The 12,671-nt window shown below is 44.3% G+C and overlaps 1 protein-coding gene across 1 annotated transcript; it reads right to left on the bottom strand.

The window, feature by feature from the left end:
- Positions 1-535: 535 nt before the first annotated feature.
- On the bottom strand, positions 536-6,875 carry metrnla (meteorin like, glial cell differentiation regulator a). Its single transcript, XM_068718986.1, has 4 exons — positions 6,533-6,875; positions 4,489-4,877; positions 1,617-1,676; positions 536-1,479 (listed from the first exon to the last, which is right to left on the bottom strand). Exons 1-4 carry the CDS (start codon positions 6,631-6,633, stop codon positions 1,166-1,168), a joined length of 864 nt encoding a protein of 287 aa, XP_068575087.1. The 5' UTR covers positions 6,634-6,875; the 3' UTR covers positions 536-1,165.
- Positions 6,876-12,671: the final 5,796 nt, after the last annotated feature.

The following is a 12,671-nucleotide window of genomic DNA, read 5'->3' as shown; positions in this document are numbered from 1 at the left end:
TGGGCCAGACTGCACATGCCAATCAAAATTTGGAGTGTGGTTGGAGAGTGCTGCTTTCTGCTGCGTGCCCAGGCACAGGGCTGTATTCAGGTCTGTCTTCGGTCCTCTCTCTCATACCAGGCTGCTGCGCTGGAACAAAGAGGCCTTTCACATTGACCTTGACACACGGCCACCCCCCCATCACCACAGGAACCAACGCAGAGGAATCCACTCCAGCTCTCTGATATCAATCTCTGTACCCCTGGCAGACAGTCCCAGCTCAAGGCTGAGGTGAATCTCAGAGAGGAGGCTAATGCACATCATACGAGTGTGGCTTTATTTTTTTAAACGGAGAATATGGAAATGTCAAAAATAGTAACAAGCACGCAGTCATCAGTTTCCCACAGCCTGGAGATGTCAAGCAAACAGTCCAAACCCCTCAAAAATAAGGTTACTATGATATAAAACAGAGAAAAGTATTTTTTTTAATTTTTTTGTCTAAATCAATTAACCGATGAACTTTTTTTCTGTTATTATAGAATTTACCCAATGCAGATTTTGTCAATTATTTATTTTACATGTAAACACCACAGACAGTAACATCCAGGGAATAAAAGGTTTTATTCTCAATGGCAAAAATACTTTTGCTTTTTTTTTTGGTCTGTTTTTCTACAATTGTACAGCCTGAAAAAACAAAACATGAATTCAGGCATTAAAATTGCGAATCGTTTTTTTAAAACAAAATAAAAATAACAGGCTTTCACTTTATACATTTCTTTCATAAGTAATAACTTCAAAACTGTACATCAAGCTGTTTTTACAAAGCACGCAGAGCTTCAAAATATACAATGTCCATTCACATTTTATACAAAAGAAAAACCAAATGGGGGTTTGCTACATTTAAAAACTGGGAGTTACTCGTCTGCGAGAAAAGCAGTCCGAACACATTCCACGTTGCATCACGTTCGACTTTGAGAGCCGAGACCATCCAGCATGCTGCTTGGCAACATTCAGGAGCTCCGGTCTTTGTCTCCAAAAGAGTCACGAGACAGCAGGAGAGGAGAGAGAATCTGCCACTGGAACAGTCTGTCAGCCTCTTTCTCTCCACAGCATGAACTCTATTTTCAGCTCTCCTCCCCACACAGTGAGGACTTGTCATTTGTCAAAGCGAGGGTAGGCAACGCACTCAGTCTGTGTCCATGTGACAGGGGTTGGTCCCCTGCTGCTGCGCCTCGCCGTACAGCCGCAGGAAGTCTTTGTAGCGCGGGGCGCAACCCATCCAGGCCTCTCCAAACCTCACCGTCCCGGTGAAGAGGAACTCACCCTCCCCTGACCTCACCCCACACTGCAGGGGCATCTTGATGTGGCCAGTCCACCTCCGTACCCTCACACCCCCAGATACAAAGACCTGGGTTTTCTGTCTGTAGAGGCGCTTGAGCTCCACGGTGACAGACGAGTGCTCCTCCTCCAACTCCACCTTCTTAATGCTGCCTCGTGCCACTGAAAAACACCAAGATGGAAGACAGGATTTAGGTTCTGGTCCTGGCCGTGTTTCATGCTACACAGAGTGGTGTGTTTATTGGACATTTATGTACATACAGCAGCCTATAATTCTCCCAAACAGCGTTTGGACTTACCAAAGTCATTGGTGCAGATGGCTAGAAGCATCTCGGCGTCGCTGCAGGGCTGACAGGGTGCTGAATGAAAACAGAGAGGAGGCGGATGAGTTTGGTAGAGCACTACAAACAGAAAACATCCACTATGTCTTTGGCACTCCCAGTCCTGCTGCATGATAAAAATCTTCATTGGGTCCACGACGTTCCAGTTAAGTACCACATTGACACAAACACAACCGTGGGCCAGCCATGTAGGAGTGTGTGTCTCACACACACACACACACACACACACACACACACACACACACACACACACACACACACACACACACACACACACACACACACACACACACACACACACACACACACACACACACACACACAGGGTGTAACCCTAACCCAAGGGGTGAGGAGAGTACAGACACGAGGAAAGGCTTCCTCTCTGACCTGAGCAATGTTAGCGCTTCAGCGGGCCTGCTGGGACTGAAACAGTGAGCATTGTCTCAACCATAACATCCAAGTAGAGATTTTTTTTAACAGCCTTAAAAAGTGAAATCACTTCAGAGAGGAGGCCAATAAGAAGGACAAAGCCTCCCACATTAACATATCTGGTTTTGAACAATAAAAAGGCAAGCCAAGAGAGGACATGCTCTCATGACTTCAGAGCAAATAATTGGGTCTTAAAAAAAAAAAAAAAAAAAAAAAAAAAAAAGTAGTAGGCAGTAGTTTAAAAGCCTGACCCCAGGCTACCTTTTACTGGAGGTTGTAGAGCAGCAACACAGACTGCCCGCCTCCAGAGTGTTTTATAGCAGGAGAAAGGGCCCTAAATGAGAGCAGTCAAGTCGATGATTAGTTGACTCAGGTGGTCCTGCGGCCGGCCTTACCAGAATGCCTTTATTAGCCCGAGATCTGCTGTGGTTTTACTTTGCAGCAGATTGGCACACAGGGGCAGGTGGGGAGGAGAGGTGGGGGCCGAGGGAAGGGTGTCGGGTCAGCAATGAGCTGAGGGTTGGGCAGCAGTAGGTGTCTATCAATTCAAATTGGAGAAAGAATTCTTAAAAACTGTAAACTCAGGTGGATTTGGTGGAATGGAGACCACCATAGATACATAGTCCTATGAATCCTGATATGAGGACCAATACCCTGAATTAAGTCCACATCTAACCAGAGATGTGCGCCCTCAGCTGGAGCTTACTTTTAGCTGAGAGTTTCGGGGTGAGCATGTCTCAGGTCAGCTTGTGAGGCAACACGAGGCACTGCTGCATCACCAGAAAGATCAAAAAGGTCAAACAGCCACAAGCTCGGACGGCTTAAGAACAGCTGGAGCGCCGGGAGACTTCAGAGCGGCCGACCTCGCCCAGAGCAGAGTGCAAAGGGCCCTTTGAAGTGAGCCTACGTGCTGCTATAGCATTAGGCAGAGCGGCCCAAAGCCGAGGCCTAAACCCAGGCATGTTTTTTCTTCCCTCCGAAAGCAGAGCCGAGCAAGGCTCACATGTCAGACATGAAACAGAACCACAGGAATGGACTGAGAGCAGAGTCAGCATCTCGCTCTCTCTCTCTCTGGCCCATGCACATGAAGCAGCACTCCGATCAGAACCACTTCACAGGAGCAGAGAGGGATGAGGGATGAGGAGAGTGGTAAAAGGAGGGGTGGCGGGGCACCATCCAGTGTCCATGCAACATCTGGGCCATGGTGCATTCCACTGTAATGGAGCACAACTTCGCTAATACCACTCAGCACCGACAAAAAAAAACAAAACACTTCAAAACAGCAGAGGGGAGATATATGAAGGGGAGAGGAACAAAAAAGGAAAATACTAGAATGATAAATAGACGTTAAGGAGGTAGGAAATAGTGAGACAGAGAGGAGGAAAACAAATAATTTAAGTGAGCTGAAAGGGAGGCCGAGGGAGTGACGAATAAGCCTATATGCTCCTTGAAGGTCCTCTCAACATCTGGTTGGAGACGCATTCCAGCTCGACACTGAGCAACTCAATCCCAGCACAGCGGGTCACGGAGAAGAGGAAAGATGGAAGAGACAGAAAAAAAAAAAAAAAAAAAGATGAGAAGAAGCGAAGCAGCAATCAATCCACCAGTCCAGGCTTCAGATGACACGAGACCGCTGTCTTTGTGAATCATCTCAGCGCTATCTCAGGCCACATCACACAACCAGATTATACTGCAGAGCGGAGCAGAGCACCCTAAATGTGGCCAGAACAAGTCCACGCTCACTGCTCTCCACAATTAACCCTCGCTGTGCCAGAGAATGACGCAGGATGTGGATATGTGAACCCAGAGAGCCCCTAAAAACAGATGTTGGCCTGTCTGATAGTGCTCATATTTTGGCTTTAGGTGGGAAAAAAAACACTGTTGCGCAGCTTGAAACTGTGCAGGTTTCGCAGGTACTCGGCGTGAAAATAAACGGTTATTTTTCCAACAGAGGCCCTCCTGTTTGGCTGTGCGCGCGCGCACACACACACACACACACACACACACACACACACACACACACACACACACACACACACACACACACACACACACACACCTTGATAATCACAGCACGAGTTGGATTTTGACAAGAAATATATTTCCCCCAAAAACCAAAATGTACAGACAATGCTAGCAGAGGAATGGACTTTGGCTTCAGTATTAGCAGTCTGCTGGAGCGAATGTTCAGTTTCCTACTGTTAGGGTCCAACTGAATAAAAGTTTCCACCAGTAGATGGCTGCATTTAGTGCTCAGCACACACCACAGAGACAAAGCATAAAGGAAGCCAGACCTTGAGAGGAATTAATCAAAGCTAGTTTGCAGACCTTTATAATGGTTAACTACAGGTTGACCACTAATATTGAGCTGTAAAAGCATCATAATGGAGGTATATCTTACCTTCCACTGAGTGTGCCTCTGGCCCCTGCCGGTCGCTGACCAGCTCGTACTGGAACGCCGTGATCCGGCGGCTGATGTCCGTGTGCGGGACGGCCTCGATGAAGAGAGCGCCCTCCTGGATGCTGAAGCACTGCACCTTGCCCCGAGCCTGGTCCCGATCGCGCAGCAGCAACCGCAGCTTGCCTTTGCGGTCCAGGTAGACGTTGGTGCCGCTGGATTCCGCCGAGGGCTTGATGCAGACGGAGAGGCGGGCGGCGGCGGGGGAGCCCGTGTTGGGTCGGAGGTTGACGATGATGGCCCCCGTGGGATACAGCCACTCCAGGGAGCCCTGGGAGCAACGCAGGTACACCTGCTCCACATCCCGGGTGTGGCCTTCGTGAGTCAGACCACTGGGAAGAAAAAGGTAAAAGGGAAAGAGGTCAGCAGACATCTACGACTCAGACCTCAAAGCGCCAGGCATTGTCACAGAAACTCAAGAATGTGAAAGCTTTCTTTGTGGAGTTTATCAAACTTCCCTAATTCAGCGTAAAAGGGAGGTTTTTTTACATCCTGAGTTATCTGACCACGGTGAAGACCTCTGGCAGACTCTAAGGACATTAGACCACATTCCTCCTGAAGCATTATGGCCGTCGTCTGTGCGCAAGACTGGCTGCGTGACCAGTCACGAGCCGGAGCAGCCACAGTGACCTCAGCTCCAACACCCCCCACCCTCTCCCATACCACATTGTTCTTCCCAGAGCTTTTGGCGAAACACACCACTGGCAGGCTGCCTTTGGGAAGAGCTTGGAAGCAGAAAAAGGATGAATGGAGGGACACAGGGGCTTCTGGGCAGACAACGGCAGCAACAGTAGCCGGGCCCGCTGCATGCAAGTGCAAATGCAGGTCACGCACCGAGCCCTCCCCTTTGCTTTCAAGCCACCAAAGAGACTGGAAGAGACTTGTCCGGGCAGCACTTCGGACTCTGGCGCCAGCGTGACCAAACGACTCCCTCCAGAACTTAATGCCTGGTCAGGGTTTGAAAAACTCCAGTCAGTCAGTCAGTCAGTCAGTCAGTCAGTGGCAAAGCCAAAGGCAGGAAGCCATCAGCAGTCCACCAGCATGCGCATGCCAAGCTAGCGGTCTGACTCTGGGGGGAGAAACGCCCAGCTTCCTGAAAATGAGATGCTGAAAATTCTAATTTGCCATAGATCTGAAGTAACCCACGGCACATGCTGAGCATATGCAGCCCAAGCCCCCATAACCAGGCTCTCTCCCCTCAGCACGCCTCTAATTAAGTACTTTCTAACTCCATCACTTCTGCATGCAATTAGAGGAGATTAGTCAAGAGTCTGACTAATGAGCAACAGATCACTGGTGAAGGGCTCAAAGTGCTGCACATCGCCTCCTGACTGGAGGATGAAAAACAAAACCACACTACATTTGAGGCACAGCCTCTCAAGTGCAAAGCAGAATTCAGCAGATGTTTGATGGGAGGTTAAAATTTTCCAGTATATGCTGCCTGAGGTTTTGGAAATTGGTTGAAACCCAAAATACTTAAAAGCTCTTGGGAGATCTGTGTAATCCAGAGACTATTTCAGTATTGTTTGTGGGGGATATTAACCCTTAGACAAAAGTATGAGTAGATATTTCAATGTAGAATTCAGCACCATTTTATACTCCCAAGTTCACAATAGAAAGCACCTTTTTTATTGGGAGTTATATCTTGTTCTGATTAAATAACGTCGTCACAGTCATTCATAAATTCAGCACCACCCAGACCAAAACTCACGTGTCTGTAAAACATCTATACAACTTTTAATTTCCTTTCACATCGTATAATTAATTGTTGAACATACAGTACACATGTGTTCTATATATCTATATACAGTACTTAACCTATGGCTCTTTTCTCGTTAAACTCAGCCGCCTGATTTCACATCACCGCGCTCTGAGTTTCGGTCGCAGTCATTTTTGTTTAGCTCGCTGCAGCTCACTTACTTTCAGACTTCGTTACATTTTTAAGCAACATTTTCACATTTAGTGAACGGGGGACGGTAAGCCTCACCTGCCCTTCCAGCTGCACTGGTCACTTGAATATTGGCAGAAAGAAATCCGACAGAGGAGGAGAAGAGGCAGCAGCAGGGAGGCCAGCATCGCGGTGAGCATGTTTTTATCTCACTGCGCCTCTTCGTGAGCGAAACCGTGAAGAAGTCCACCGCCGTATCTCCAGCTACATGGCGTGTCCATGTGTCCCCGGTCCGTCCGGCCGCTGGTCCCCCCCGGGGTAGTCTGCTCTGATTCCCGGGAGGTTCTGGTGAGTAAACGGCGCTTGTTTTCAGACTCGGTCCAGTGCGTCCCCAGTTGCTGACAGTAAAAAGTGCGGAGAGTGAAGCTCAACTTCGTCTCGAGTCCTGATTGCTCTTCTACGTCACAGTCCATCCACAGCGGTTTATCACGAATGCTGCCTTCAGGTGCTAGGCTGAGAGTCCGATCTCCGAGCTTCACAGTATAAAACTGTGAAGTGGGTTTAGTGTCTTAAAAAAATAGGTTAATGTTGTAGTTTTTTATTTTACAAACATTAAATGACACCGGGGAAATGTACAGGGTTATAGTAGCATACAATATAGTGCAAACAAGAGACATAGTACAATAAAAACAAGATCAAAACAATTATTATAAATAAGTAATTAAACAGTAAAGAATATTAAATAAGTAAAAAAGTAAATAATCCACAATAACTAAAAACATTATATATATATATATATATATATATATATATATATATATATATATATATATATATGTATATATATATATATATACAGACAGAATAATTGTTGTATATACTTAAATAAATATATTATATGTGACAAAAATTATAGTTGCAGATCAAACACAAAATATGCCAAATGATGATATGATTATTAACCTAATTATCAACAGAGTTTAGGGGAAAGAGTTGTTGTTTTTTGTTTGTAATCATCGCAGTTATTTACCAACTGCATCAACTGTTAACTGCTTATTTGAAATACAAACACCTTCTTTGTGAAGAATTACTTTTTTGTTGTGAACATTGAGTGTAGCCTATAATTATTTTGTGAGTACGAAAAATATACATATGAAGAAATGTGCATTATTACATGTGTTGCGTTACATCTAAGTAATTTGGTTATGATGGAAAATGTGGAAAGTTCCGACAGCACTTGAAATAAGCATACAAGTCAAGTATTTTGTTTGCAAAGGATTACAACAGCCCTGCGTGTTCGCCTTTTTATATTTCGACAAAACTAAATTATGCAGTTTTTCATTTTAAGCAGGCCAATCAGCACTATTTCTAAATGGATCGAGGCTATATGAAGTTGACACTGTACTTAAGTAAATCAGGGATTTTGCAGAATTGTCCTCAAAGAGCCTTTACACCCAATCATGTCTGCCCTGAAGTTAGTGAAGTCAGGCTAAATGGTTTGAGATGACAAGAGAGAAAAGTGAGGCCATCTGTTAAAAAATGCCTTCAGCAGAGAGGTGACTGAATACAATTTGACTAAACCAGTTCATTATTGGTACGTGGATTGGATTTAGTTACTATCATGATAACAGCTGGCTTCCTGTTAAATTAAGGATCTGATTAAAACTTTCATGAACTGTCGCAAGAATTAAGTCATATTATATTTAGCTGCAGCGTTACTGAAATCAAACTGCATTATTGCTCAGTTTTGCTGCAAGTTTTCAGCAATTGTATGTTGATATTTAAGAACTGAAAATTGTGTTTGTGTCTTAAAGAATACATTAGCAGCTACCCTAACAACCACCATATATTTGTTCAGTTATTAATTCAGATATTTATATGTAAGAAAACCACACCATGCATCCCAGACAGCTCCACGGTCAAAGAGTCATTTCAGAACATCAAATAAGAATAGTAATGCCTATTAATACTTTGACATTTGATCGATAATGTTATGACACAAAACTTGAAGACAAACACTCCCGAGCGTTACAGTTCAGCTCTGTTTCCAAGTGCAACAAGAGCTGCAGGGACTTGTAGAGTGGCGGGGTCCGTTAACCACTGAGTGCATCTGTAAACATAAATTACTCATTACTCAAGACCTTTTCTTTTCAAACAAGATGTTTTATGCTTGTAGGGAGTTTGGCATGGGAAAGAAACCTGTTTGACAAGGAAAACCAGAGCAGTTTCTAACTGCTACTTTTCCTCTCTGGTTTCTTAGTATTTGTTTGTGGCTGGTTGGTGATCGACGTCTCTATATGACCCGACATGCAGGGTACATGTCCCAGCCTGGGCCGCATGCCACCAAAGAGCCCCACAAACTTCAGGTGCATAGTGCAGAACGGTTTTTAATTTGACAATAGTCTCTCTCTCTTTGATAAAACTGTTCAAATTCTAAGCCATCATCCAGACTTAAAATTGAGCAATGTTGTCGTATCGCTTGTGTAATTTAGTCATTGTATCAGTTTGTCTGGTTTCTGTAGTCCTTGCATTGCACGCTGTCTGGCATAAGACCTCAGGATGATGTCAAAGAACCATGAGGCGTGTCTGAGCATGAAGTCTGAGGAGCCATCACAATGACACCTGCACTGTTACACCAAAGCTACCTGTAAGAGTTTCTCAATCATTTTATCATAATTAAATGATTAAAGGAGAACTCTGCCGATTATTAAAAAAAAGGTTGTATAAAGCGATTGTAACTTGAGTCAGCTGAAGACTACCAGTTTGAAAATGAAAAAGAATCTGGGGGTTTGGAGCAATCAGTTAGAGGCATAGCGGTGCAAGGTTACGTTAGCCGCTACTGGCATAACACACTTGAATATCTGATCGAACTGTTGGATGTTAAGTTGCATTGTAGGTAATGTAGGCTTTTTTTGTTTGAGTTTAACAGTGTTGAAGAAGTCCAAAAAGTATATATTAATATTGACAATGCATCATTTTAACAGACAGTTTACAATAAAACGACTTTACTTAACTGTATTGTACGACGTGTGCAACAAATATTTCACTTTTTACCATCTTTGAGTATTTAACACATTATTTTAGCACTTAGTAGGCACACTGACCTTTTTTGATGTGACTTCAATGTCACAGCTAAAGCATAAAGAATTAGTTGATTGACAAAAAAATAATCAACAACAGTTTTGACAATCATTTAAGTCAATGCCAAACATTGAGATTTGCTGTTTTTGAACATTGTAAATGGAATATTTGGGCTTTTGAAATGTCTGCCAGACAAAACAAGTCATTTGAAAACATCACCTTGGGCCCCTTGGAAATAGTGATGGGCATTTTCACAATTTTTTGACATTTTATAGACTAAACGATTAATCAAGAGATATAATTAAGAATGAGTCTGTCATGAAAATAATACGTTGTTGCAGCCCTATACTCAAATCCTGGTTAAATGACTATATATTATACACACACATACTTAATCTCTTCCAAGAAGAGGGTGTTTGCCCTTTTCTTGTTATTCCAGTTGCTTGATCACTTGCTCTTAGTGTTTGTTATTTTCTTAAAGGAAGCAGGTTTAGCTCTCTCACCCTCCACCTGTCAGAAGTTTCACTGGTGGTGGGAGCGGAAAGTGGGAAACGAAGGCGGGAAAAAACCCAAATCGATGACAGATAGCAGGAGACTGTGACAGTTAATCGTACAGTGTGCTCCCATTTTAGATTGAAACTTGGCAGCGAAACCATCACATTCAACAGATATAGAGTGAGGTGCAGATTTAATAAGAGGATTAGGTGGTAAATATGTGTTACGTAGCCTGGGATGGTGGAGTTTATTGGGAGTCAAGGAGGCTGTTGAACTTTGAGGGGGAGGGGCAGGATTGTTTTTTTTTGTCGAGCCTGTTGTCCCAAACTCTTGCTGAGTGTGACTCACTTTCATGCCCGGAGCTAGCCTCCAGGTGAAAAAGCAGTCATAAAGTAGATTAGGCTGCTGACAGGATGTGATGTTTATGTGTGTTTGCATGTGTGTGTGTCCTCACGGTCCCCTCTTTCTTTGACTCTGTTTTTTTCTTTAATCCTCTCACTGTGGGAAAACAAGAAACTAAGCTTGTCAATAATTAAACAAGAGAACTGTTTTTTCTTTTTTTTTTTTGTAAAACATCAGACCGTGAACAAACCCATTGTTTGCACTTTCTCCTCTGGGTTCTAAAAGGTCCAGTTTATTCATCTGTTTGGCCGCGATCTTTGGTGTTGATGGCTGAAAGCTTGTCTGGAGTTGATTTTTAACAACCTTTCCCTCTGAACCGGTGGGATGAACACCTAAACCACTGCTCTGTTACAGAGCCAGTCTCAACCTGTTTCTTTAAGTCTGCTATCTTGGACAGATAAACTGTAAAGTCACACAAGCATGTCCGATATCTTGTGGTATGCAAAGGCAGAGGCTGATATCATCGAGAGGCCGTCTGCCTGTCATCATCCCTCTCTGGCTGCTTTCCAGACTGTCAGACATGCAGCTGAGCTCAAACCTGCATGAACATTTCTCTTAGTAAACAGGAACTAGCCGTATCTGAAGAGAGACATGGCGTTTGTCTCTTCCAACACCTTGCATTACTTTTTCTTGCTTAAACAACATGGTACCACACATTCCAGCTGTCAATCAGCAGCGCTGGTTAGTGGTTTTATTGCCAATAGTGAAGTCCATACATCCATTGAGTGTGGAAAACATGTGGGAGGAAGTGACATATTTGAAGTATGCAGCAACTGGCCCATCTCACTCAAAATTCCCCGAAGTTTTTGCAAGCCAGGGAAGACAAAGCCTGTCTTTTGTTTCAGCCCTGTAATGGTGATGTATAGCTAACGTGCTTGTAGGGGGGAGAAAAAAAACCATGTTGAAATACGGAGAAAAGAGAGGCCAAAGACGAGAAAGACAGAAAATGTCACGGTGGTGTTCCTTGGTGTTACTATTGTAAGCAATGTGAGGGGTGGCAGAGGAGATTAGCTGTTGCCAAGGCCTCCACACAGCGACATGCTCAAGTCCATGCTGAATTAGCCCTTGATGCCTTCAAGCTGTTTCCAACACCATGCTATCAGCTCCTTCATATCCCTCACTCAGCAGAAGAAACCTGAGGAACTACAGCGCTGGGTGCTCATAAGAGGAATTTGGGTCAGAGCTCATTTTGTCAGGGCAGGTGGGCAACTCTTATGAAAGCAACATAATAACAGTGAACCCAACTGCGCTCTGCTTTCAAATTTCACAGAGATCAGATATGGATTAGGCCTGCAGGTCCAGGTGGCTCTGAGGCTCCAGGATTAGCCAATCAAACACAACTTTGCAGGGGAGGAGGAGGAAGACAGGGACCAGCACTGAAGGTAAAATTTGGCTCACTCAGGAAAAGCAGTTCTGTGTCTTTACAGCAGCCTTTCTCCAGGACGACTTCCGCTCGACAGATTAGCCTCGCTGATCTGATTCTCATGGCTTCTTGTGGAGAAAGAGCTCACGGCCCTCTTTTTTTTTCCATGGCCCTGTGACATGAGAGCTTCCTTGATGTGTACACTCATTCTTCGATTCACTCGATCAGTCCAGGATGCTGTACACAAAAAGCCTCAGCCATTAGGCTCCCTGATGCTGGGTGACAGCCATGATAGACCCAGAGACTGTGGGGGGAGAGAGAAGCAGGAGCGCCTTCTTTTGTTAATGCCCAAGTTCTCTGGCTCACACAGGGAGCTCCCTCTATCTACCCAAAGACTCTGGCATCATTCCTGTGCAACGCTTTGGCTCTCTCTTGAACACTGCAGGAGAACATTTAAACATCTGACTATCCAAATAATATTTATTTCACAAAGGCCGTGCCGATTTCTCTGTGTCTGAAACAAAGCAAAACAGATTTTTTTTATGGAGCTTCAACATTGCAGGAGATGTCGTCTGTCTTCAATCAGAGATGCAGTAATTTGCCAGTGAAGATGAGGCTTAGCCAGACTCCCTGCACATTTTCAACTGTTCATTAAAGTTGTGTTATTTGGTCTTCATACTTCTAGGATGAGATCTTTCAGGAGATATCTCCTAGCTTTCCCCCCGTGTGGTTTTGAGGGTTGAAAAGTGAACAAAGAACACTTACCTATACACACTTGAAGCCTTGAAGCCTTATTTTAAAAGCGTTGTTTACGAGATTGGAAGCATTTCTATTGCATCTCAACATGGTGATGGCTGAGGTGGCATCTCAAAGCTAACGGTGCATAGAGCTAACAGT

Source organism: Cebidichthys violaceus, unplaced genomic scaffold (assembly GCF_023349555.1).
Source record: "Cebidichthys violaceus isolate CVI_PGR_0920_01 unplaced genomic scaffold, fCebVio1.0.p SCAF_23, whole genome shotgun sequence".
Taxonomy (NCBI): Eukaryota; Metazoa; Chordata; class Actinopteri; order Perciformes; family Stichaeidae; genus Cebidichthys; species Cebidichthys violaceus.
This window is presented reverse-complemented; position numbering and strand designations above follow the sequence as displayed.

Bases quoted from the DNA above. Each gene is read 5' to 3' on its own strand.
- metrnla (XM_068718986.1), bottom strand. From the start codon at position 6,633: ATGCTCACCGCGATGCTGGCCTCCCTGCTGCTGCCTCTTCTCCTCCTC. The intron at 4,878-6,532 runs GTGAGGCTTACC...TTTTCTTCCCAG, and splicing joins CAGTGCAGCTGGAAGGGCAG to TGGTCTGACTCACGAAGGCC. The intron at 1,677-4,488 runs GTAAGATATACC...GTTTTCATTCAG, and splicing joins AGAGGCACACTCAGTGGAAG to CACCCTGTCAGCCCTGCAGC.